General features: G+C 43.5%; 1 protein-coding gene across 1 annotated transcript; it reads right to left on the bottom strand.

The window, feature by feature from the left end:
- Positions 1-4,667: 4,667 nt before the first annotated feature.
- efna1b (ephrin-A1b) lies at positions 4,668-15,894 on the bottom strand. Its single transcript, XM_049583371.1, has 4 exons — positions 15,624-15,894; positions 6,571-6,866; positions 6,287-6,478; positions 4,668-6,157 (listed from the first exon to the last, which is right to left on the bottom strand). Exons 1-4 carry the CDS (start codon positions 15,719-15,721, stop codon positions 6,036-6,038), a joined length of 708 nt encoding a protein of 235 aa, XP_049439328.1. The 5' UTR covers positions 15,722-15,894; the 3' UTR covers positions 4,668-6,035.
- Positions 15,895-26,659: the final 10,765 nt, after the last annotated feature.

Raw genomic sequence — 26,659 nt, 5'->3', positions numbered from 1 at the left:
GTAGCTATTTTGTGTCTCTTTGTGGACATTTGTGCCCTTTTTGGTAATTGTGTTTCTCTTAGTTGTCCTTTTGTGTCTGGTTGGGGTCCATTTGTGTCTTTTTTGGTTGTTTTGTGTCTTTTTTGGTCATTTTGTGTTTCTCTGTAGCTATTTTGTGTTTCTTTGTGGACATTTGGGTTATCTTTGGTCATTTTGTTTCTCTTGGCTGTCCTTTTTATGTCTAGTTGTGGACCATTTGTGTCTCTTTGTAGCTATTTTGTCTCTTTGTTGACATCTTGTGTCTTTTTTGGTCATTTTGTTTCTCTTGGCTGTCCATTTGTGTCTAGTTGTGGTTCATTTGTGTCTTTTTTGGTCATTTTGTGTGTCTTTGTAGCTATTTTGTGTCTCTTTGTGGTCATTTTCTGTTTTTTTTGTTTTTTTGTTTTTTTTGTCGTTTTGTTTCTCTCAGCTGTCCTTTTGTGTCCGGTACTGGTCCATTTGTCTTTTTTTGGTTGTTTTGTGTCTCTTTGTTGCTATTTAGTGTCTCTTTGTGGTTTGTTTGTAGTTTTTTTTTTGGTCGTTTTGTATCTCTTTGTAGTCTATTTTTGTTTCTATGTGGTCATTTTGTTGCTTTGGACTCTTTGTTTTGCCCATTTTTGTAGTTATTTTTCATATCTTTGCCGTTCCTTTGCAGTTATTTTAAGGCTCTTCCTGGTCGGTACATGTTAATGTCAGGAACATTTTGCAGGGGAAGGCCAGTGGGCCTCTTGTAGGCCGGTTCAGTAAGTGAGGTGTCCAACTTTTTGAGAGTACAAAACTAAATCGCTAGCATACGCTGGTATGCTGGGAGCTTTGCTGCGGACAGGAAGGTTCTACAGAGGGTCATAAACATAGACAGCCCTCCGCCCTCCCTGGAAGAGATCTCCAGCTCCTGCTGCCTCAGAAGGTCCAGATCAATCCTCACTGACTATATCCACCCAGCACATCATCTGTTTGAGGTCATTGAAAGCCCTCACCTCCAGACTAATGAACAGTTTATTTTCCTGGGCTGTAAGATCACCAAACAAACAATAATCATGTGCAATATCTACACAGTGCAACACTTTAACCACCACCATTTTTTATTTATCATTTGCTATAGCAATTATAGAGCTGTGTATGTCATGTCATGTTTAGCTGTTTAACTCTTGAATTGGCCACCATGTGCAGCCTGTGATGAGGGATCATGAGCTGAAAAACACAGGTAAACACTGGTTTATCTGTACAACTTGTAGCAGGAGAATCTTATTGTGCCATTCTTCCAGTTTGTTGGCTCCATGCATATACTGTGGGTTCTCAAATTAGCAATGCAACAATTTTACTGTTCAAAATAACAATTAAGAATCCAGTCCACTGGGGTGCACCAGTGTGATTCACTTCATCCCATACATCATTCTTCAACTAGTCAGTGGACCATTCAAGCTGAAGAGTGTTATTTCATGGATATTAAATCCAGCATTCAAAATGAGGATTCATATCTCAAGCTGAGAATTAGATCTTTAAATTACCACTGCCTTTCCATTTAGCAAAGTTCAGGTGAATTTCATGCTAATCATCTTAAAAGTGCTCATTAACTTCCTTTGTCCATCCTCACCTCTCTTGCTCCTGTCCACTGTCATGGACTGTGTGATCAGCCGACTCCTCCCTCCCCTGTCCAGCTGACAGGACATCAGAGCTGCAGGGGTGGATGAGCCTTTCAGCGGTGCAGCCTCGTCGCTGTATAGCTCTTAACGCGCACCCTTTTTCACTTACACTTCTCAAAAATCTCTCAAACTTGACCTTTCAAAAACAGTCTTTGATGTATAATTTTCTCCGCTGTTCTCCTTCATTTTCTTTCAGTTCTAGCATTTTAAAAAAAAGTTTGCCTCTGTTTGACATTTAATTTTTTCCCACTTAATATTTTATGTCATTATTTTTAATGTCATTTCAACATAGATGCTTTTTTGTCTCTAGTTTCTGTTATTAAATTGTCATTTCTGAAGCTTCCCTTTAAATGCGTAAAGGTCGTTTATACAAAACTTTGTCTAGCCTTGATAACCCTGGATTTGTCTTTTCAAACACATTTCAAATGTAATCCAATAACAAATGGTCCATAATTCCAGACGTCTGAAATATTAAAATATATTTCAAAAATACACTTTTTTTGTTTTGTTTGTAATTGTTAGAAATAACCTTTACATTTAGTCAACTTTTGAGATGCATTTTTTTTGTTATATAATATTTGACCCACTACATTACAGAGGGAAATACAGCTGTGCTTTTCACTCTGAAACTGTCTGATGGCTGCAGTTACTGGACATTTTGCAGATTAAGATTTTACATAATATTAACCTTAATTCATGAAAACATTGCAGTTTTAGGGAACGTCACCCTCCAGCTAATCTGAAAGCATGAAACTGGAGGTAGGAAGTTTCTGGATCTCCAGTTTCCTTGCTACCACTGCCTCCAATTTAAGTGTTTTCGTGTGTGATTCATGTAGATGTACCATATGCATCAGTAATGTCACACCCTGATTGGTACCCTATTTCACAATGGGTGCTTTTAGTTTGGATATTTTGAATACTCGTCATCACCTGACATTTGTAGGTTTTATAGGCTTAAAGGTCCAGTGTGGAGGATTTAGGGGGATATATTGGCAGCAATGGGATATACTACAGATAATGAGTACGTTTTCTTTAGTGTATAATCACTTGGAAGTAAGTACTGTTATGTTTTCCTTACCTCACACTGACATACACAGGGAGCGGATTGTTGTCTGTAGATATTGCCATGTTGCGCCACCATGTTTCTACAGTAGCCCAGAATCGACAAACCAAACACTGGCTCACATTTTTCATTGGCCACCATATTTAGAAGCCCACCTGCAACAAGCAGCACCAAAGGAACACTGTTTTTTTTTTTTAATGTAAAACTTATTTATGCAGTGTTTAAATCACCAGGTCAGTTTGTTTTGGAGAGGAAGAGACCTCTGCGGATAATTCGGCTCCTGGTGAAAGCCTCCTGAACATCTGGATCTCAACTTATCAGAGAAAAAAGATGAGCACATATTAGCAGGTGCTGGGCTAGCCACCCGTCATGCCAAATAGCGTCTGATTTGCAACGTGAAACTGCTTTATTCGGTGTTGCTGGTTTAAACCACCGGCCTGGATGTTTTGGAGAGGATAATTGGATGCAAAGTTCTGTAGATAATTCAGCTCCCAGTGAAAACCTCCTGATCAGATCAGATCAGAAAAAAGGTGAGCAGACATTAGCATGTGGTGGGCGAACCGCCTATCTCTGACATGCCAAACAGCGTCGGCGAAACACTGATTTATAATGTGAAAGCGCTTTATTCAGTGTATTTATCAGTTTTAAGCACCTGGTTCATTTGTTTTGGAGAGGAGAAGACCTCTGCGGATAATTTGGTTCTCGGTAAAAACCTCTTGAACAGTGAACACTGAAGGAAAAGTTTCAGCTGGTTGCAATCTGCAGTCCTTAATGACTATATGCCACTAAATCCCCCTGAATCATACACACTGAACCTTTAAGTGCAGATTTTGGGAGGGGTATGCAGGGGACACGTCCTGCTCAATATATTAAACGTGCATTTGCCCCTACAATAAAACATAAGAGTGGTAGATGACTTTTATTTTGACAAAATGAAAAACATTTACACTTTAAACTTATGCAGAAAATGCGTAAATTGGTGCAAAAAAAAAAAAAAAAAAAAGTGTTGTATGCTCAGATTCTTTTGGCAGAGGACCCCCAACCCCTGTGTCATATGTGTTCCACCCAGTGTTGAAATGAAACCTACGCCCTTGTTTATATTAATTTTAAATCTCACAGATTCAGTCTGGCTGCATTTCATCATTTTTGCACATTGCTGCATGACATCACGACACATTACCGAGGCCCACATTACCGTGAATACCACCATGTTTGGTTTGTGTCATGAGGCACAGTGAAAGCATGCATTACTACACAGACCTCCACAGATACATGGGTGCTAGATTTCTGAGACCGTGTGATCATCTGCAGTAAATTTAAACTATGACGTGATTATGGAAAGACAAACAACTCAGTTTTATGCCCTGGTTTTGAATCTATATGTTGCGTGGTTTTACAGGGGATGGTGACTTTTAACAGTTTTCAGTCAGCTCTGAGGTTTGCAGGTATGAAGGTATTGTGTGTGTGCGCGCTGCGGTCCTCTTCATTCCAACACACCACTGTGTAGATGGATCCTCTAAAGAGCATGTGCAGAGCAGTAAAAGAAAGGGGAAAAAAATGGTGTGAGTGAGGAGGCGAGAGTGACACCTTCACACCTAGTTGTCAGTTTGCTTGTGGGCCTCTCTCGCTGCACTATCCCGTCCTCTCACTCCTTCATCGTCCCCCCACTCGGTTCTCGTGTTTGGTTTTCAGACTGTGAAATCTAAGCCAGGGCAGGCCGTGTCACCAGGGATGAAAGACGGGAGAGGGCAGAGAAGAGGGGATGAGAATAGAGGTTGGGAAAGACCTGGGGGTGGAAATGTGGAGGCAGATGGAGAGATGTCATCACACGGGGAGATGGATTGCTTTAAAATATTGTATCATCCATCAAAATCTCAATGATGTCAGTGGACTTTCAAGACCCATAATAAACACCACAAGAGATGATAAAAACCAGACAAAGATTTTCATTACATCACTTTTTTTTATTTCACTGAAGATTTTTTTCACATCATAAAACAGTTTCTTATAGTTTTTTCTATATACACATTTACATATAAACATTTACAAAATGACACCAGAACAAGAAAACAAACATCTGTAAGTGTATTCTGGGAATTCCCTTCAGTTTGAGGTTTGACAATGTGCGAGTGGAACCACATCTGCACACCAGTGTACCATGTACAGTAGAAATGAATGAATTACCATAAGCACTGGAGAAGCTCAGCTCCCTAAAACCCCTGTTAGTTATATAATGAATCTTAATGTGTCTGCGTGGCGCTCAACCTCAGGTCACAATCCCTCCGGAGAACACGTAATCGACTAGTGACGACTTGTGACACAAAAAATAAATGTATTTTATTATTGTTTGTTTTTGCAGGCACGGCGTACAATTAAAAGTAATTGCAACAGAGTTAGCTAGTGGCTAATTTGCATCTGTTGTCCCTGGGCAGGATCCAAATCAAATTTTTAATATTATCAAACGTAAAAAAGCACAATTAACTTTACTGTTTAATCTGCATGGGCAGCTGTAGGCATCACTTTAAGGGCTTGTGAGCCAAAAAAGGCAGAAAAAAAGGTTGAGAACCACTGGTCTGAATAAGACAATTTGTTTTCTTGTGTTGTCTTATAACTGAACTGAATGTGTATGTTCATCTAAACCACAGTGACTGCTTTTGTATCAGTGGTGCTTTGACAGACTTGAATAGATATAACAGACTCAGGGAGATTTAACAGGGAGCTGAGTGCTACACAACAACATGACAAAAAAAAATCCTACATAATGCATACCACTTTGGCAGTCGACGACAACATTTCCAATACACAGAATTAATAATGTCTCTACATGTAGAGGAAGAAAAATAAATGACATTAACACCTGGAGATGAGGAGTGTAATGCAGCTTTGTACCAATGGTGAAAACACAGGATAACGAAGATAATGTAATCCTCTTGTCATTCTTCAAATTTGATACTACCCATTATGTATTTTTGATCAGTTTGCTCGCAGTTTTGTTCGTAATGACTGAAAAAAAGATACTACCCATTATGTATTTTTGATCAGTTTGCTCGCAGTTTTGTTCGTAATGACCGAAAAAAAGAGTGCATCTTAAAAATGAGAACTTCCATCCTCATTATAAAGTCATAAAAAAAAGGTCCTCTTCTTTGGAACGATCCACGTTCCACATTCACGCAAACAAACACACACAAACACACACTGTCCACTCTTGTATAAAAAAAATCTGTTCATAAAAAAGTCTTTGAGAGCTCATTTGTGGTCCCAATGGCCAGCATTGGCTTAGCATTGTCTCTGCTGTGGCATCCGGCTCAGCCTTAGTGTAGCATCAGGCCTAATAGGACTGGGATGGTGGTGAAGAAGAGCGACAAGGAGACCAGCTGTGCTCCTGAGCTGCCGATGCTCCTCTGGACATTTGGCTCCATCACAGCAGGGTCATCTGAGGAAAGAAAAGAGAGAGAGCGTCAATATTAGATTTCATCATTCAGGCAGGGTAAACACACCCAGCTGAGCTCCTCTGGTGTGACTATTTTGCGTCTGTCTGGTATTTTTTCAGAAGAATCCTCACCTGCTGGGAGCCGGTTAGACGGGTTGTGAACTCCTCCAGCAGCAGCAGGAAACTTCCCTTTTCCTCCATCTGGGCTTTTTCCTGTATCTTCCGCCTTGGACTTATCTTGATTGGGCTTTCCAGTTCCTTTATGCCCGACAACATCCACTCTCAGCCTTAAACACTCCTGGCCGTGGTGATGCATTGGCTTGGCTGTGGAGAGTGAAAAGGAGGGGCAAGTTTTAGTACAAGAAACCATTACAGGATCAGAATACGTTGGTAAAAATCCTTTCATTGACACTTACAGATATAATAATAGCTCTCTCCTTGTCTGAACTCCTTGCCGAGGGTGAAGGGAGTAAAACGCTGGAATTTCTCAGAGAATTTCTCAGGCGCATGGGGAGCGAATGGCCGCGAGCACTCCCAACGAAGCTGGTCGAAGGAGTGAGGCTTGCACACCTCGTAGTCTTCCCTCTCCACCATGTACAGCACGTAGCGCTCGGCTGAATGCGATGGCACCTCGCCGTGAGCGTAGTGGGGGCAGATGATGTCCAGATAGTCGTTGATGCGCACGTTCACTGTGTACTCGTCCCACAGGAAGCTGCAGGGAGACAGGAAGAAAGGAGGTTACTGACAAAGCTCCTCACCCATGGAAGTGTTTTTCTTTTATTTTGCAGAATTAACACCATGAATAACAGATACTGTCTGTCAGGACACGTGTTCAACACACACCCTGAGAGGATGGCTCATTCAGTACACACAGTGCAAATAACAATGCGGGCTAATCACTCGTAGACACGCGCAGCGACAGGAAGCAGGCTCACTCACACGAATAACATGTTAACACACAGGTAGAGCTACAAAGGTGGCAGTCAGGTAACACGTGAGGGTGTTTGTGTTGAAGTCTTTAGGTATACTTGTGCAAACCCGTCACTGTGACAGAATTAGAAAGAGCCTGATCAGGCCAGACTTGTTCACTTTGTTTACAGACGAGGAAACACACCTAGAATCCCATAAAGCCTCACCGCCATCCCACTCACACACACACCTTCCTGCTCTCCTCCCTATTGCCTGCAGCAGAAGTTCACTTCACATCTTCTTTAATAGATTTCCTAAATCTCTGTTTTCAACTTCTCTGCCAGTTCGCCTTTCTATCTGTATAACCCAGTGTCTCGTCCTTTCAAACTGTTTCTGTGCCACTAGTTTCTTCACCTGGATGTTTGTCCGTCAGTGCCGAAGCGCCTGTTGTGACTCCTCACACTAATTTGCTGTCTCTATGTGAGACTGTCTCTCAATTTCTCCCTGATTTCATCAAAGACAGAAACAGAGTGGGTGGAGACAGTCAGACTGTCGCTCTCTTTCCCTCTTTTCATCCTTACCCTTCATTTAGTTTTATGGCTCTTTTTAAGCCTCCCTGTCTCCTCTTTGCTCACTTCCTGTGCTTGTTTGGTGTCCTAATGAAGAGACGGTAAAAAATAGGTAGGAATCCTGCTCTGCGCATCTGCAGCAATGATTTTCAGTCTGAAGCACTTTCCAGGAAGTTTTGTTAAATTTTCACCTCAGCAGAACTTTTACTGATTGTTAATAAGAAGCTACGACTCAGGAAGGGACGACTTTGTTGGGGCAGAGGAGGAAATGAATTTATGCGCAACTCCTGGTAGCTTCACTTTCACTTTCTCATTACTACTGAGTCTTTCCTTTATCGTAAACACGCTGCAGGTGAGGCGGTGCTAGGCTGCAATTTGGGCTTTGCAGCTTGCTGGTAGTTGCTACTGCTGTGACATCGGCCAAAAGACAGGAGGTGAAGAAAGATTGATATGCGTGTATCACTCTGATTACATCCTGGAAGGTCACAGGTCTCTAATCCTCAAATCTAATCTGTGTTTAAACTGAACGACTGCTTGTGGATGCTTGTGTTTAGCGTGTTGCAGAGAGTGAAAGTGACAAGAAAACAGCCCCTGCTTGTCTGCCATTGTTTTGTGTGTTTGTGCCTCGGCTTCAAAGTGTGGGACGCGGTGGCCCCTGGCCCCCCTTGTCCTGTTGTTGCGGCTCCTGTTAGGACCCCCCTGGCCAAGTCACAGACATGCTGGCTCCAAATCTGGGCCTCTAACCCCTCCTTCCTGCCTCTGCATGTGTGTGTGTAGCGCAAACCTACCTGTCAAAACATGCTTTGTTAGCCGAGCACAACTCTACACTTGTTATCCAGGGCTAACAGGCTGATCACCACCCTCCCCATGCAATCACTGCTTTCTCTCAGAAAAGGCTCTTTGTGTACACTCCTGTGTAGGTGCACGCCTTTGTTTGTATGTGTGTTTCAAGTGTTTCAACGAAAGGGAAACAGACACAGCCTGTAGCAGTCTAATTGGCTAAATAATCTCTGCTCTCATTTTGTTCCTCTCTGCTCCGTTTTCTTTGAGTCAGACCAGTAATAACAGAGCCGGAGAAAACAAGGCACTTGGAGATCTCTAGTTGCTCCCTCTGAAGTGAAGAGTAGTTTTAAATTGCATGGGATACACCTTTTTCCCACACTGCGTCCTTGTTAGCGGCCTTGCTGACCTCTGCATGAAAACACCGGCTTGTCTGAAGCCAACAACACAGATAGATTCTGTTGCTAATTTCATTCACAACTCGTGCTTTTAAGAAAACTCTGCTTTTATCCTTCTCTTCACCTCCTCATTTCCCCTTTCCCCCTCCTCTCCTCCATTGGTCTGGCTAATTAAAAGCTGTTAGGGGTCTGGGGCCAACGTGTTCTCTAAAAAAGAAAGGGGAGGAGGAATGAATGAGGTGTAATTAAACCCTTTCCCTCCCCAAAGACAGAATGCCTGAAGGCTACAGGGCCCCTTCAACCCCTGTACCTTACCCCATGTGGAGCTTTCACTGCCCTGACTGCTGTGGATGTGTGTTATATGTGTGCTCATATGACTGTCAGGGTATTTTAGTGCGTTCACAGTTGCATTTGAGTTGTCTAGAAATGCTTCTTCTTCCTTTCTGGTAAAGCCATAGCCCTATGGATGCCTGTTGAACTAGGTCAGACTTTTACAGTGCAAAGCCCGTGTCTTTCCCCTCCATCCTCCTTGCCCCCTCTACTTTACGTTTCACTCATCAAAGCTCTCCACTCCTGGAGACTCTTGTATCTCCCTGCGTCTGCTCTCGCCCCTGACTGACAGCTCTCGGGAGAGTGAGAGTCGCATTAACGTGATAGCTATGTCGTATGTGAGAGTGAGGGCCAGGTGTGTGAGTTGTTGCAAACCTACTTTTCAAACAGCCTCTTCTTCCCGTGAGTTAGTTTGTCTCTGTGTGTGTATGAGTGTGTGTGTGTTTTCAAGGGGGGAGGGATTCTCTGAAGACCCTTATTCAGGGCGTCTCATGCCCCAGGCTCATGAGCACATCTGTTTATCAATGCCTACTGAAGCCTCTTGTGTGTTTCAGTGTGTGTGTGTGTGTGCGCGTGTTTTCTTGCATGTGACTGAGGTGTGGGCAAACAGCAAGGGTTGAAGGTGGCTGTAGTCTTTCTTCCTCTCTGCCGCAAACAGGTCAACTCACACTACAGAGCTACTTTTGCTTTTGCGTCAGTGGGCAAGGTGTGTGTGTGTGTGTGTGTGTGTGTGTGTGTGTGTGTGTGTGTGTGTTATAAGGGTAACAGCTACAGCACTGGTTGTGTTAAGACAGTAGGTGACTCCTCTAACACTTGTCCTCCTCACTTAAGCTTTGAAGTCTTGCTATTGTCCTCTAAAACCTCATCCATTTTTTTCCTCCTGCCATCCCTCCTTTCTTTTTCGTCTTCTCCTTGCTGTCCCTGCAGTTTGTCCCCAGAGCTCTCACTGGTTTCAGTCAAACAACTGACACAGGAACTCTGTCTTTCACCGTCCCTCTGGGGAGCAGCTCAAACTGCCAGCCAGGGTCGAGGGGTTAGAGTTCAGGGTCGCAACTTACTCACGCACGCTACAGTCTGAGTCAGCGCTGAAGATATTTATTACACACAACGCACCCATGTAGCGAGTCAGCACCACTGAAACACCAAACAGATGCATCTCCTACGCCATTTGCTCTGCAGGTAATCAGTAGTAAGTGTGCACACACTGGAATGTCACATCGGGGGTGTGCAGGGGGGCTGCGGTTTGGATAGTTTACGATGTTCTCACAAGGCGTACTCATCAAATTTCCCGGCGCACTCTCACACACTTTTACTTTGACATGTACACTTAATACCCTATTAATTTGCTGTGGCATGGCAGATTCACACCTCCTTTCACACAGGCCGAGGAGCTGTCAGTGGTTCTAATGGGTTTAGCTGCTCACTGGTGGGATACTCCATTAAAGCCAATCTAATATACACCGAAAAGTCTTTCTATATTAGCTTCCAGTGTAATCTACCCTCATTCTTCCTCTATCTCATTGTCTTGCAATAAGAAACCCAGTGGGATTCTTCCTCTGCTAGGCACCAATAAGATCTTCTGTCCCTACTTACACCGTAAATCCAGCACTCAACTCTATAGTTTCCACTACATGTTAATCTGTATGCATGCATAATATAGTGAAGACATTGAGAATCCTTTTGGTCCTTGGAAGATGAGCTTTTAAAATTGTCAACCCTGCCGTTTCTCTCTTATTCAGTTCCAAACTTATCCCCTCCCTTCATCCATCACTGTCCACTCTCTCCTCCCTCCGTCTGCCTCTCCTTTATTCTTCCAAAAATAGGCCCATCCCCCCCTCTCCCTCTCCTCTATTTTCTCCTGTCTCTTAACGCTGACATAATATACCAGCGCTCTTCATCCAGGCTAATTTCTCAACACAAATCCCTTTCTCCAGTTCACCCTTCTCTCACCCTGCACCCTGGGCCTCTCCTCCTCCTCCGCCTCTCTGCCCCCCCAAAATCTTTTCACCCGGCCTCCCTTTTTGTAGCCTCCCATTCTGTCTGCGATGAATAGAAGAAGGCCAAACGGTATCATGCTTGGTTTAATATGTTTTGGGGTCACGGGGAGTTAATCTGTTCGCTTGTGTCTGTCTCGCTGCGAGAGAGAGAGAGAGGGAACAAGTTCAGTAACTTCTAAGAATTCACATTAAATATTTAACTTGTCTTATGTGAGAAAGAAGTTTTGAAGGCAAAACATCCTTAAAATACTCCAACTGGAGTCCATCTGACAGAAATCTGTTGCCAATTCTGCCCTTTAGAGGGCGATGGTGGGCTATGAGTGGACAGCAATGCCAAAGTATGCCTGAAATGCTATGAATGAGCAGTACACACATACGCACGCATGCTTGCCCACACATACTACGATAACGCTAGGCAAAAGCAGGCCCCTCTGGTGTTAGCAGAGGCGAGGGCTGAGAGGTGCTCTGTCCTCCTCCGGTGGAAAACTACTGAGGGCCAAGACAGAGGAAGGTCTGTGAGAAAGAGGGGGACGGATGGAGGGAGGGGAGGAAGTCTGGACCACAGATAAGGAAGCGAGAGGAAGAGCAGAGAGAAAACAGAGGTACATGGATACTGTGACGGGGGAGGAGGGTGTCCACAGACCTGAGACACAGACAGAGCTGTAGTTTATGCAGTCACTACGGTCCCCAGGTGCTGCTGGGTGCTACGATGCATGAAAGTATGTCTATAAGTGTGTTAGGTAAGAGGACGGTTACATCAGCGGCGAATACACACAAAGCCTTCTGATATTAAATTGGAAGGATGTACAGCAAGATAAGTGGAGATGTTCTGCACCGATCGTAATTGATTGTTCTGATGCAGAGATCCATCATGCATCACAACAATCAATTACAAGCACTACAGGACATCTGGGTGATTATGGTTGAAAAGATCCACTTTGACATCCACAGGTTTATTAAGCAACTTATATATATATGTTGTAAGGATTACACAATAACCCAGATACACACAAACAGATGAAAGAGGTCGTAATGAAACAGACAGAAGTTACATCACAGGATCATAAATATATATATGTAGAATGCCAGCAGGATGATGGGTTTGTGTCTATGGGTCAGATGGTCAGATTACAAGCCGTCTGTAATCTATGTTAGTGTGTGCGTAAGTGTGTGTGTTCTCATTCTGGTGAGATTAGAGGCCAGCAACCAGACGGGACACGGGGTGGGGAGGGGTGAACGTAATGAGTGGAAAGGGAGACAGACAGAAGGGGGAACAAAATGTATAAAATGTACATGTTGGGGGGGGGGGCCCTCCTGGCCACATGTACTGTACGTGTACAGGCAGGCCTGGCTGCTTCAATAACAGCACAGGCAGACGGAGCCAGACTCCGACGGAGATAAACAGAATATTACATTACACCAAACTCCTGATAAAGATATTTGCACAGATACGGGGGAGCATGAAAAATAAAGCCGGGCCACTCCGGATGGATGAAAGCAGCCAAATAACACAGAGATAGCGTCTATAAAGGAGACTGTGTTAATAGCACATCTGTGCAGAAAAGTAGAGATCTTGTATGCACTTGAATCGGTAAGTAGAGGGGGGAAAGAGATGGAGGGCTCAGGGCCAGTTGGGGAGGAGACCCAGCTGTTACAGAGTGAAAGAGGAGTGAAGATGGGGAGAGGAACAGACAGGTACAGTGAGAGAAACACACACACACACCCACACACACACGCAGCTGACGGAGTTGAGTATAGTAACAGCGGAGAGGAATGCTGGCTGTAGCTAATATTAACATCCCAGTCCTCACTCTTGCCCCCCAGTGTGTGTAAGTGTGAGTCACACATTTATCACGTCTCGGTAAGACTGCCTCCGGTAAAAGCCACTCCTTATCTTACTCTGACGTTGGGGCAAACACACACAGCAGACACATCAACAATTACGTACTCGGTTCCACAACAACAACAAAATCACTTCCCGTTAAAAGCTGTTAAAGGGCAGCACAAGTTCAAACTCTATCTCTGTCTCTGACACACACACACACACACACACACACACACACGCTCATATGATCAACACAGGCAGAGACACGTACTGTAAAAACAAGACCGGACCAGACTTAGAAAAACATGCCTCTCCACCTGTCGTGTAAGAAAACTGTACACACACTCACTCAGAGTATCACATCCCTACAGGGACTTGGAGTACGGGTTTACATTAAATTGCACTGACAGGTTGGTGATAATCATACACACTCCTACACACACTGTGTTCAGAGAAACACACACACACACACACACCTAAACTGCTGCCAGCTTAATTCACTTCCTCTATACTCCTCAGACTACATGAATGGACAGACTGCTGCCATCTGGTCACCGTCCTCCACCTATGACAAATCACTGCCGCTCACAATCAGACTAAGAATCAATTAGCATCAATTATCCACGGCCTGCTGCTGTCAAAGCCCCGCTGATGGATCAATGTGATCCTCTGAACAGGTGACTGATTGATCACTGGGGAACAGGGAACAGTTCGGGGCAGGTGCTGGAAAGCAGAAGACAGGAGAGATGATGGAAACATGGAGGAGAAGAGAAAGGAGTGAGAGGTAAAGGAGGGGGTCGAGGAATGAGGGATTACAAGGGAGTAATGGAGATTAGGCTGTTAAATTTGGCCAGAAAAATATAATACGAGTAGCATGTGGGGGTCAACTGATAATGGTTTCATTTTGGCTTTTAGCTGCCATTATCCTCCTGATACAAATTTCTGTGGCTGAGAAACTATTTCCCTGTAGCTCTTGAGTGAACGACGGAGAATGAGAACGGTCTCGGTTGACTGGAAGTATGACAGATATGACAGAAGCAGAAAAGCCACATGTTTGTGATGTGTGTGAAGTTTATGTCTGTCTGTGTCAGGGTCTATGTTTAGACATCCAGCAAAAGGGATTAGAGTATTATTATGGTTTTTCTTCTGGTTACACAACTCCCATTTGACAGCAGAAATAGTCCAGGGCCGGATTAGAGACAGCAGACCACCCCCGCTCCCCTTCTCTTTTTGTCTTATTTGAACTAAAACTTGGAGCCCCAGTTTCCTCTTTGTACCCAGACCCCCAAAAAGCCTCTTGGTGTCACATTTTCTCTCTTACCTTTCCTTTCAGTCTCACCTGAACCACAGTTCCTTCCCTCTCTGTGTGTGTGGTGACTCAGGTGTAAAACTCAGGTGGGTCAAACCCGGCCGGTGAGTCACGCATGGACTAACCCATGACACAAGCACTTGCTCGTGACGACAGGACTTTCCATTAGACTCCTTATCCAATTATCAGGACAATTGTTTGCCTTGTTGCGGGGGCTCCTTTTTAGCCCCGCGTCTATTGTCATTCTTAAAGGGCAATTAGAGAGCCAGTAATGTAATCAAGACAAGATTTAAAAGGCCATAATGGCTTTTGCCCTTGTTTAGTCTCGGTGGCGGATTTTAATCGACCTCTCTCGGCAGCAGAGGAGTGGGGACCGTCCTTCTGTTTCAGCTCGGTTATAAAATAATACTGTCTTTCAAGCGTGGTGGGGGGATCACTCGCTCCACGCTAAAAGCTCAATAAATCGCGCTGCGATATTGCGCGTCTGTCAAGCTCCATCGATCTCACTGAGTGGTCGGATAGCATTACATTTCTGACCTCAGAACAAAATAATCAGCAATATGTGCCTCTCTCTCTCTCTCTCTCTCTCTCTCTCACACACACACACACACACACACACACACACTGCACACACACTATCACTATCTTCCCCAATGAAGAAACACTTTACTGACAGTCCTGATGCATCTCTATAAAACTGATTACGAAATGAACCCACTGATTTTCATTTATAGACTTTCCATGACACACACTGCACACACACATATACACACAAGTGCAGACCCTACAGACAGCGTCACTGGCCAAGTTCATACTCGTCAGTCTATTTTCTACTATTAGAGTATGTCTGTGTCTATGTGTTGCGGTTAAATATAGTGGTGAATCTGTCCATCTGTCTGGGCATCCGCTCACAACCCTCTGCTTTTACGCCCCGCTGCTGCTGTGTAGTCTAATACCCTGATCGCAATCCTGTTAGGCTGGTTTAAAAGGTAGACCACACACACCTTAAACGTCACACGAACCTTTAATTATCACATGAATAAAAAACAACAACAACAAGCTTTGTTGTAGCAGTTTAAGAGCGTGCGCAGCCTCGGGGCCCTTGGGTAATGACACTGCGCGCAACATGGGGACTTTACATGTGTGAGATTTTCAGAAAGTAGTAAAATGCCATCCACTCGCCTCTGGGGACCTCATGGAATACACACACTCACACACACACACACACACACACACACACACACACACACACACACACACAGAGAGCAGTGATTGACACTTCACTACTAGTCACATATTAACTTCAGGCACAAACAGCATTTTCGCGCACAAAAGCACAAATCAGGACTTACTTTGGGTTCGAGCCGTTCCAGTAGACGCTGTGTCTCTCCGCACAGGCGAACCAAGCACCGATGCTCAGCGCTAAACACACCAGATACCCCAAATCCATATCTCCTCTTCTCCAAAGGAACCTCACCAAGCTCAGCTAGTAAGCGACAATTCTAAAATACGTCTGCTGTTGAAGATTCAAATGCGTAAATACGCACAGTGGATTTTACGCACCTAGAGTAGTAATCAAAGCTGTTCAAACTAACGCGTCTCACCAAACACTGTTGCAACTCTTGACTGGTTCACAGGAGCGCAACTTGTCTGTTTTGTCTGGCAGTGGCTCCACCCCTTCATGCGGCGCCAACCAATAGCAGTGAAAAGCAAAGTGGATGCCCCGCCCAGCGCAGCCACTGGAGACGCTCCCTCCAGCTGCTCACTCTTTACACCACAAAACACAAAAACAACTCTACTAGAGCTTTAATAACACCATAGAAGAGTACTAAACTAATATAAGTCAGAGTGGAACATTTATCTGATAAGATAAGAAATTATAAACAACATAAGTGAAAACAGAAGTTAAAAAACACACGTTTGAAGGACATTCAGACTTAGGAGCAACTTAATTATAATCATGTCAACAGGTTTCATAAGATGTTAAAGAAAATCAATTAAAAGCACAAGTGGGAATATGCACAACAAGACCATCTAAAAACATCTAATCATAAAAATGGCAATGGATAATTTAAAGTAATAATAACACACTACACAAATAGTGTATAAGCCGACAAGTGGCACTCAAAAACATACAGAAGTATTGCAAACAAAGTGTTCTGTGTTGAAATGTACTTAGTATCAGTATTATTCATTACTAAAAATCACTATGCAGAATGTCAGCACTGCCTGTGTTATGATATTATCAGATCAGGTCAGCAGAACTTAAATGTTAACGCTCATTTGAACTGCTTTATACACTTTTGGGTAGTTAATCTACAATAATGAGTCATTTCACACACTAATTATATGTTTTTAATTTAAAATCTTAATCTGACAGGTAGCTATAGCTTTTAAATAAATGTAGTAGAGTAAAAAGTGCAATATTTGTCAGTAAGATTTGGCAAAACAGAAGCACACATTTGCCTAAAATAGAAATACAGAAATAAGGTAGCCGACTTTCCCACTGAAAAATGATTACTTATTTTGATAATTAATGTAAGTTTCAACAGCCATTATGATATGTTGGTGTCTGTTGTTGTTGGAATGTGTTTTTTATGTCGTAACAGTCATGTGTTGTTGTTCAGCTGTGTTGCATTGTGTTATGATGCACTATATGTTGCAATTATATTGTGTTAAGGTGTTGGGTTGTTATTATACGCTGTAATACAAGTTTGTCAACTTGTGTTTTTTTGTATGCTGCTAAATTGCATGGTTTTGCACTGTCTGTTGTCGCGGTGAGCTGTAAATATGTTGCTGCACTTATGCTTCAGACACAAATTACTTTTATATGTCACATACTGACAAGATTTTGGCGTTCATCGTCCCAGTGGTTGTGTTTCAGTCATCTGAGAACCCTGTGCAGAGAGGTGTTCCTGCAGGCTGTTGTTGTCTAGGCACGCCGCTGTACTGATTGCCTTTTGTCAGATAGTAGAGAATTATTACCAGCTTATCAGCCTGTCTAATCTTGTGGTCTCCGCTTAGCCGCGTCCCCAGACAGGTAACTTTAGAAAACAACCTCACAGATGGAGTGGATAAAGTCCAGACCGTGGGGTGTCAGCGGGATTGTGGACCCAGCAGGAGAGGGCTTCCCTCGGGCAGAAATGGAGCCCAGCCCGGGTTAGCTGGTTCAGAGCTCCAGAGCTGCGGGGGAAGTGGAGTGTGTGTGTGTGCGTGTGTGTGTGTGTATTTGTATGTGCAGACAAGCTGAGTGTTTGACTGTCCCAAGGCTTGGCTGGGCAAGCAGACACACGTCCTGGCACTGACATGATCACACACACACACACACCCACACACTGACTGTAGATCCCGTAGGCAGTGGGGGGTTAATCATGGCTGAGGGTGCTTTTCCATTCTATAATGTCTCCCAAAAAATAAGGGTAAAGGAGGAGGAAGAGGATAGAGGAAGTGAATTCATGTTTGATGAAGAATAATGAGTGCAAGTCCAGGTCATGATAAATTCTTCTAATGCAAAACCTCTGAGGTGATTTCATATATACAAGCAGCTATTCCTGTAATGCCCTCCACTTAGCTCCACTGACACCAGAAGCAACTACATGTATTGATTTCTTCTAAAGAATGACTGAAATGCAAATACTGTTACAGCAGCTCCAAAACTAGCCAGTGATTCACCGGCCCAATTCTCACTCACACACAACACCAGGAGTGACTCTCATAGTGCCCCTCGCTGCCAGCAAGACTTCCGCTGCTCAAACATGGGATCTCCTCATGATACGTTCATGTAACACATCTAGCAACCAACCATGTAGCAAGACAGAAACTCAAATTTAGAAATCCACAACCCACAAATACACCTCCTCTCTGCTGCTGCAGCCAAGAGTCAGATGGTTGGGATACATGTACACGAACACACAAAGAGAGAAACACGCATGCAAACAAACATTTAAGTCCTCTCTACAGGCTCTTGTGATATGTGTTGTAACTAGTGGAAACCACGGATGACTCTCTGAGGGAGACTTAATCCTCCCACAGCCCGTACGGGCACACACAGATACACACAGACAGAGAAGACCAAGGCTTCTGCGAATGACAGTAAAGCAGAGAAAACTTGATGGCTCCAAAAAGAAACTCACAGGGAAAAAAAACGTGTTTGAGATGATGGAAAGCTCGACAGCTCTAAAAGTGGATTAAAGGAAGTCTGGGGGAAGACCTGACAGCCATACAAACCTCTCAGCAAACGGAAACCGCCTTGTTTATTTCCAAGGGACTTGTCTCCAGGCGTCACAGTATCTGCTACAAGTTGTTTAACATGCTATGGAAATCCTACAATTACATAACTTACGTAATGAAGCAGAAGGAAACACAGAGAGCGCGTGGTGCTACCTGTACCTGCCAATCCCTGATTTTCTCTCCAGCTTATTTTATCACAGGCGACTGTGCAGAGGAGTTTTGGGGAGTGAAGACACACATAAAACAAAAACAGATGGTGTCAGAGGAAGATGAAAAGTATCAGTCCAGCTAGAATAAATGTTTTTGTAAGAGGGGTTAAGGATATGTGGGAGACAGCTATTTTGAAAAAAGACAGCGTTCCCCCCCTCAGCCTATTAAATTCTCAGTCTTGCTCCTCTCTTCCACTTCTTCCTCTTCACTCATCCTGTCGGCCCCAGGCTGGGATCAGAGCTGGTCAGGGATCTCTGTCTCAAGATTTGAAGAGGTTTCTTGAGACACACACAGAAATATGAAGCAGGGGTGTTTAATAGAGACGAGAGAATAAATCGAAATGAGGTGGAGTGAAACTTTGAAAAGTTGGGTAAAAGACACATGAAAACCACAGATGGATACTGAACTGGCCTGGTACAGAACCACAGGCCCAGCGTGTCAAAGGGCCCCCTGGCCTTCACTTGCAAAGTGTCAAATGTCAAACTGTAATGTAGCAGCCAGGAGGAGACTCCGAATGACCACAAAAAGGCATAAAAAGACCACTAAGAGATGCAAAGAAACTGCAAAGAGACACTAAATAACTACAAAAATGGGTAAAACAACCACAAAGAGACACACAATGACTACAAGGAGACGCTTAAGGATAAAGAAGACACACAATTACCTTTAAGAGAGAAAAACAACCTAAGGGAGACACAAAATGATTTAAAAAATTGCACAAAATTATCTCAAAGAGACACAAAACAACCCTAACAATACACAAAGCAACCAGAAAAGACACAAAATGACCACAAAAAGACCACAAATAGAGGCATAGGAACTGCAAGGAGATGCTGAGTACCCTCAAAAATGGGCCAAACAACCTCAAAGAGACACAAAGAGCCTACGGAGTGACACAAACCAACCACATAGAGACACACAGTGACTACAAGAAGATGCTTAAGGATAAAAAAGACAAACAATTACCTTAAAGAGACAAAAACAACCTAAAGGAGACACAAAATGATAAAAAAAAAGGCACAAAATTATCTCATGGAATCACAAAACAACCCCAGAAACACACAAAACAACCAGAAAAGACACAAAATGACCACAAAGAGATACAAAAAGACCACAGATAGAGGCATAGGAACTGCAAGGAGACACTGAGGAACCACAACCACGAAGAGACACAAAGTTACTACAAAGAGAAACAAAACAACCACATAGAGACACACAATGACTACAAAGTGACACAAAAGGACAAAAAAATATATCTTGAAGAGACAAAAAACAACCACAAGGAGACACAAACTGTCCACAAAGAGACATATAAAAGGTGGATAAAACCTACAAAGAAACCCTAACCCACCACAAAGCCTGTGTGTCTTACTCCTGTGTAGGAGAGTTGGAGTGGCCCTTTCCATATCTGTGCCCAGGGGCCCATTATTTTATTATTGTATAATCCGCCCATGATGGAAACGCTGGGCGTCAGCCGCACCGAAACGTAACAATGAGCCAAACAGGGATGGTAGAGAAACTACTTAGTAACTTTCGGGTGAGCGTATGAACACAGATACATGTATTTGCTTGCACAGGTTTTCATTGAAGTTTAAAGCTGTGTAGGAGTGCTCTCCGATCCCTGCCGCTGCCTCTGTTGTTGCCGCATTGAAAAAAGCAAGATGTTGAAAATGTTTCTGCCTCCTTTTTTTGTCCTGACTTCATCGCGTCATCACTCGCCATGCCCTCAAGCCTCAGCCTCAGCTGCTGATGTGCCATTTGTGCCTCTCCTTCCAAGCCTCTCCCACCGAGAATAATCTTAGCTGTTATTGGAAAATGAAAGGTCATGGGGAACAACAACATTATGATACAATAAAAAGGGTATAAAGGGGCTTAAAGGGGCTAAATCATTGTAATATGCTCCTTATTGACTTTAGGTGATCACAGATTGCATTTCAAATAGTTGCCTTTTGTTCACCCAACCTCTGTCATTACCGCTAGCTTAGGCTTGTTAACACTTGGCATTGTTTCATCTACACATGGACAGCTTGTCACCCTGCTGCCCTCTGTCCCTTTATCCCCGGCCTCCTGTGGGCCCTTGGCCCTCTGGCTCATACCGGCACACTCCGACAAGCTGCTCCTTCTCGGGCAACACAAAGGCATGTCTCCCGGCCTCTATTCACACCCATTCATCTGCATACAGGTGGTCATCCCCATTCAAACACAGGGAGGCACACTTCTGCTTAATAGCGCTCCATGTGTCTAGATTTAGCCCGGCTGGGGGGCGAGTAGTGATTCTTGCAATGACAAACACGTAATGAGGTGGCGTTTCTGCTCCGAGCATCTTCTGGAAAGTCGCCATGGAGGCTGGGCTGTTTCCAAACGTGCAACACATAAGCTAACAGGGTATCAAAACAAGCCAAGGACACGCATACAAACAAACTAAAACAATGTTGCATGTGTGCGTCAGCAGGGGGTAAATGAACCTCCTCCCGCCCTCCTGGACTAACACTGTCTCACTATTCAGACCGCAGGAATCATTAACTCGCGCAGTCAACAGGCACACTTCACTCGGTCGCTCCCTCCCCGCTGCTCTGTCCTCCTTTCTGTCTCCCAGGGACTCTCACTCCCATGCCCACGCACACACACACACACACACCAGCACACAAAAGCACAAACAAACCCCGGTGAAATATTTAACCACGCTACTCATCTTGCATCGCCTCTGCCATCATTTGTTATACTGTATCTCCTTGTCTGTCTCCCTGCCTGTTCTCTCAGCTCATCTGTTGTCTCTGCTGTCTTTCCTTCCTTCCCTTTCTTCTGTTCATCTGTTCAGTTATTTCCACAGAGTGCTCATCAGCCCCTGGCCAGACCGCACTGGGTACATCTCTCCCCGTTTACTTTACTGTCTCATGTTGTCTTTTCACATTGACTAGCTCCTCAGTGTCGACCCGTTACCCTCTTTTATGCTCTGCTGCTCCCTTTCAGTTCGTACTCTCCCCATCTTGGTGTGGTTCGGGTCTCCTCTTCCTACTTTCCCTCCTCCCCTCACTTTCCATCTTTTCTTATCCCTGTTTTTCTTCCCCTACAAGTACCTCGGGCAGTGCATTTGTTAGGAGAGAATCCATTATCCTCCTCCATCCTCCCACCTTCTGTCCTCTTTATCTTCCTCTCTCTTTCCATCTCTTTCTGCATCCCTCTCATTCTCTCTCTCCTCTCCTCACATGCTCCTGGCCCCAGCCCTATATTCATTAACATAGTGTTAATGATCCCAGATGGACTGACATGTACTCTATGGGGGCGAAGTGTGAGTGGCTTCTTCCAAGGGTGTGCGTGGGTGGTTGTGTGTGTATGTGTGTATTTGTGCACGCACGGCTGTTGGCTACATGTGTGCATAATTGTGTGCACATATGTGCGTGGCTGTGTCTACATGTGTGCATGTGTGTGGGTACATGTGTTCATATCAGCATTTGAGTAAGAAACAGCTCGCTTGCTTCTCTCCCGGCAGTGCATTGCTCTGTTATGATGATATGCATCTCTCATACCCTTTTTTTTTCCAGCGAGCCAACAATAGAATTGATCAGACTGCAGCTGAGGAGGGATGTTAGTTCACAAGGAATTTGCTCTGCATTGCTTTGTCCTTTAGTTTGAAATGAGTCATTTTTGACAAGCTGAACTCAAAATAAGCAGCTCTCAAAGAACAACTTAATGTTTCATCACGTGGACAACAGCTTCATCATGCACATTGCTTATTGTTAATAGTAAAATTTCCTAATTCCTAATCTAGAAAAGGGCTGCTGCAGAAGTTTGAAAACCACTGTAAAGCTATTTTGTTTGTCGACAGATAATCCTTTCATAGATGATCTGATTGACTTCCGATTCCTCAAAATAATGTTATTTGTTCCACACGCCCATTCCAACTAACTTCCCAATACGAGTGACCACAGTAGCCGGAAGCATAGGGAAAGGCATGTCTGTTAACTTTTATTCTGAAGCTCGCTTTAAAGGAATAGTTTGGCATATTGGGAAAAAAATGATGATGATGCCCAGAACCGCTGTAAAACCATTAATTACAATTTTTACACTTTTTTGTTGGCACATAAAGGCCTAGAACACCAAACCGATGTCAAAGAACTAGCAGCAAAGATGGTCGACTGTTGCATTGCTTCATGTCATCTGTATCTCGGCCAAAAAGTTGCATTTGAACGCACATTAACAACACAGAGAGAACAAATGATAACACAAACAATTACAAACTGTTTCTGCAACTGAGCTTAATGATCATATCTAATGTAACAAGTTTGTTTCAGTCTTACGCCCTGCTGACTTTGGTCATTGTTTACTTTCCTCACTTCCATTTCTATTCTCATGCACTGTGCTGAATCAGAGTGATTTCACTCACCGACAACATGAATAATCAGACACTCACCGACAGCCTAACATTGACAGACAGCCAGCTGTTGGCTCAGTGTGTCAGAACTCTTGAACAAACGACATATAAATTGATCATTCGGGAGCTTCAGAGGTGTTAGTCGGCAGATTTTGCTACCCTCTGGGCTGTTTCTCCCTATTTCCTAATACTAACAGTCTGTTTTTATGCTAAGCTAACAAGATGCTTGTTCCAGGTTCATATTTATGTCACAAACTTTCTGGTAAACAGACTAAAGTTACATTTACAGTACATTCAGTGTTACTCACCAAATGCAGTGTGTATCCTTGAGCTTTAACAAACCTAGTGAATGCATTCCCTTCCTCATAAAACATGTTGCTGTTTTTTAATCAATTTTAATCCAGAATTGTTTAGATCCATGTTTACCAGGGTTGGAAATTAGCACCAGCCACCAGCCACATGCTGGTAATATATGCAAGTGGCTGCTATATTTGCGCCCTTGCCAATCAAAGTAACAATAGTAGTGTATTGAGTGGCTGGCAGATTTTGGAATCCACCAGCCACAGTGGCAGGTGGGGAAAAAAAAGAATTTCCAACCCTGACATTTACTAGCTGGCAGGTAGTTACCACCACCTGTTGATCAGAGGAATGCTGTGACACCATTGGCATGACTGTGTATTGTGTCAACCATGAGCACGTACAAAAGATAAACAAAGCAGGAGCCTACTAATGGAATAACAGCTCCATAATTCAACTAGAGGTAAAACACTCCACAGAGAATTTTTAAGAGATGTATCAATTGTCTCTTGTTTCCTGAAAATGGAGGCTGAAAAATCTCAGATCAAATGGTAAAGCAGCAGTGCTGCTCAAATTTTAACCAAGATTCTGTTACTGCATTTGTCTATTACTTGCATAAAATATTTTCAGAAACCAACCCGATCTCATTCCAAAGTCATCAAATACGGGTGCCTGGGCAATGACTTCCTCGTCAGACACAGATGAAAAAGCTGTTCTTTCACATCAGCATGATATGCGTCCTGGCAACAATGTTAAGGGGGCAAAAAGTCCAAGTAGGGTGGTTGGGATGGGTCGTGGATGAGTCCAACAATTTCCAACTTTCACCTGCTTGCTTCCTGTATGAAACTGTACATTTCCTGTGGAAACAAAAGTGTATTTTGAAAAGACACAATGCATGTAACAGGCTGTTGACACGCTGTCCCAGAATGTCAACAACAAAGGCACCCAGGCTATCTTGCACATCAAATGTCGACATGAAAGATCCATGACTAAGCATCGTTATCTGACAAAGTCGGAGTGAGAATGTGTTGCAGAAACTTATTTTAGTTTATTGTTTAACTGTAATACGAGATTATTTGTTACCAGTTGGTCATCATATTGTTTGCTGACGAGCTCGCATAACCTCAGTGCATTGTATTCTGTTAGTCGTTGGTTTTCTGCCTCCTACGTTCGACCTTTCTCTCTGTGTTTTCTGGTCCTGTAGCACCAATTCCAAGAGTATTCTTTCTACTGCATAGACAGCTTAGTTTTGTAAAAACACAGTCTTTCCAGCAGTGAAATATTTCTTTAAGTCGCCACAGGAAAGCATATTTCTCAGAATGAACCACTACTCCTTTAATGGTTTGGCCTTGGCCTGTGTAGTTCCTATTGAGGGAAATCTAAATGCTGCAGCGTGCAGTGATATTTTAGACAGCTGTGCGTTTCCAACTTTGTGGCAAGATTCTGGGGAAGGCCGTCAACATGACAATGCCTCTGTGCAGAAAGCAACAGCTATAAAGAAACTGTGTGTAAGACCTTGACTAGCCTGCGCAGAGCCCTGACCTCAACCTCACCCATCTCCTCTATCATAAATTGAAATGCCAAATGCGAGCCCAGCATCAGCGCCCGACTTCTCTAATGGTTATGTGGCTAAATGGAAGCAAATATCAGCATCCTTTTTTTAAACTCCTTTGAAAAGCCACGATTTCCAAAAGTCCACATACTTCTGGGAATGTGGAGCTATAGTATCCATCAGTGATAAAACAATATGATTTATCTTTGGTGAAGTGACCCTCAGACTATACAACATGCATGCTATGGTGAATGTGTCTGTGACTAGACCCAAAGGATCAACAACTTAGAGAAGGCAAGAAGTTACTGGCCTGCAGCTAACCAAGTTTAGGTCCTGTGGCGCACACTCACACACACATAAACACTCACAGTCTGCTAAGGTTACAATGTTACAGGTGCAAGGGCAAAGTTCATGTATGTGTGTCATGGATACGTTAGCATTCTTTGGATGCATACATACATTGCTTGACCCCCTCCAAATATAGTTTACTGCATGCTTACTAGTAGCATAAATCCTAACTTGCACAACATAAAAGTTTCCATCCGATCAACAGAAGAACGCACCACACAGCTAAACTTTATTCTTAAATGCTTCTTTGAAATACTTTTGTTTCCTCTCAGTGGTGCTTCTTTTCTTTTCTTTTCTTTTCTTTTCTTTTCTTTTCTTTTCTTTTCTTTTCACATGAATCCATCCAACCGAGTCACGTCGTCCTCTCTGCCTCCTGTTCTGTCTCTCTGTTCTTTCTTTGTCTCTCATTGGCACGGTCACGCTCATTGCATAATCGCACAGTCGCTTAATTATCAAGAACACTCAGTCTGGCACTCGCCATGTCAGGGGGCTGTCCCTGTTCCCTTCTACACGTAAACACGCTCAACCCAGGAGCTCACACACACACACACACACACACACACACACACACACACTAAATCAATCACTGTCTCTATCGAACCCATCATCTCTGTATCTCCTGTTTCCTCCTGTTGAGCACAAGCGTGGCATAATGCTAATGTGCCACTAGAAAAAAATAACACCTGTAGATGTAATTACAAAAGGCAACTTCCAATATAACACCGGCAGATCCACCCACACTTAGCCACTCAGCCTCACATCTAGACTTATTATGCTCTTCTGTTTGCTAGATTTTTTTGTATGGCAGGCTTTTGTAGTTTCAAATATTCTGTAAAGGATCCCTGAGATCACGTTGTGCAAATGCTGATGATGATAATGAGCACAATGAGGAGTCACTCAGAACGGGAGCACAGATGTGATCCTTGAAGAGATTGCCTAATGAGAGACTGGAAACGAATTTAGTGAACACAGCCCATTAATAATTGATGTGCTCTCTAGTCAAACAGGAGATGTGTATTTGTTTTTGTGTTTGTGTGTGCGCCCCTTGCCAAATAGCGGTCACCATGGTGATCTCCTAAACTAGGGTCTCCCGAATGACACAAGTGGGTGGCAGCAATGTCTAGTCCAGCTATCACACTACCACACAAAGGCAAGAACACATGTACACACGTATCGGTTTTTCCCTGCTACTGAGAGCATTGTATTGATAGTGTATTATAGTAGACGGATTCACTGGAGGTCTTACAGGAAAATTTATTTTCTGTTTACAGCATGACTTTATCTTTATAATCAGCTCTGTTGGCTATGATAGTTTACACATCATTAGTTGTGTAGATCTGTGGATGTGGCAATGCCACTGCAACAGTCCAACAGGGCAA

Source organism: Epinephelus fuscoguttatus, linkage group LG8 (assembly GCF_011397635.1).
Source record: "Epinephelus fuscoguttatus linkage group LG8, E.fuscoguttatus.final_Chr_v1".
NCBI classification, from domain to species: domain Eukaryota; kingdom Metazoa; phylum Chordata; class Actinopteri; order Perciformes; family Serranidae; genus Epinephelus; species Epinephelus fuscoguttatus.
The sequence above is the reverse complement of the archived record's forward strand: the minus strand, read 5'-3'. Positions and strand labels throughout refer to the sequence as shown.

Excerpts from the sequence above, each read along its gene's own strand:
- efna1b (XM_049583371.1), bottom strand. The coding sequence starts at position 15,721 with ATGGATTTGGGGTATCTGGTGTGTTTAGCGCTGAGCATCGGTGCTTGG. Across the intron at positions 6,867-15,623 it reads TGGAACGGCTCGAACCCAAA|CTTCCTGTGGGACGAGTACA; the intron begins GTAAGTCCTGAT and ends GTCTCCCTGCAG. Across the intron at positions 6,158-6,286 it reads GTCTAACCGGCTCCCAGCAG|ATGACCCTGCTGTGATGGAG; the intron begins GTGAGGATTCTT and ends TTCTTTCCTCAG.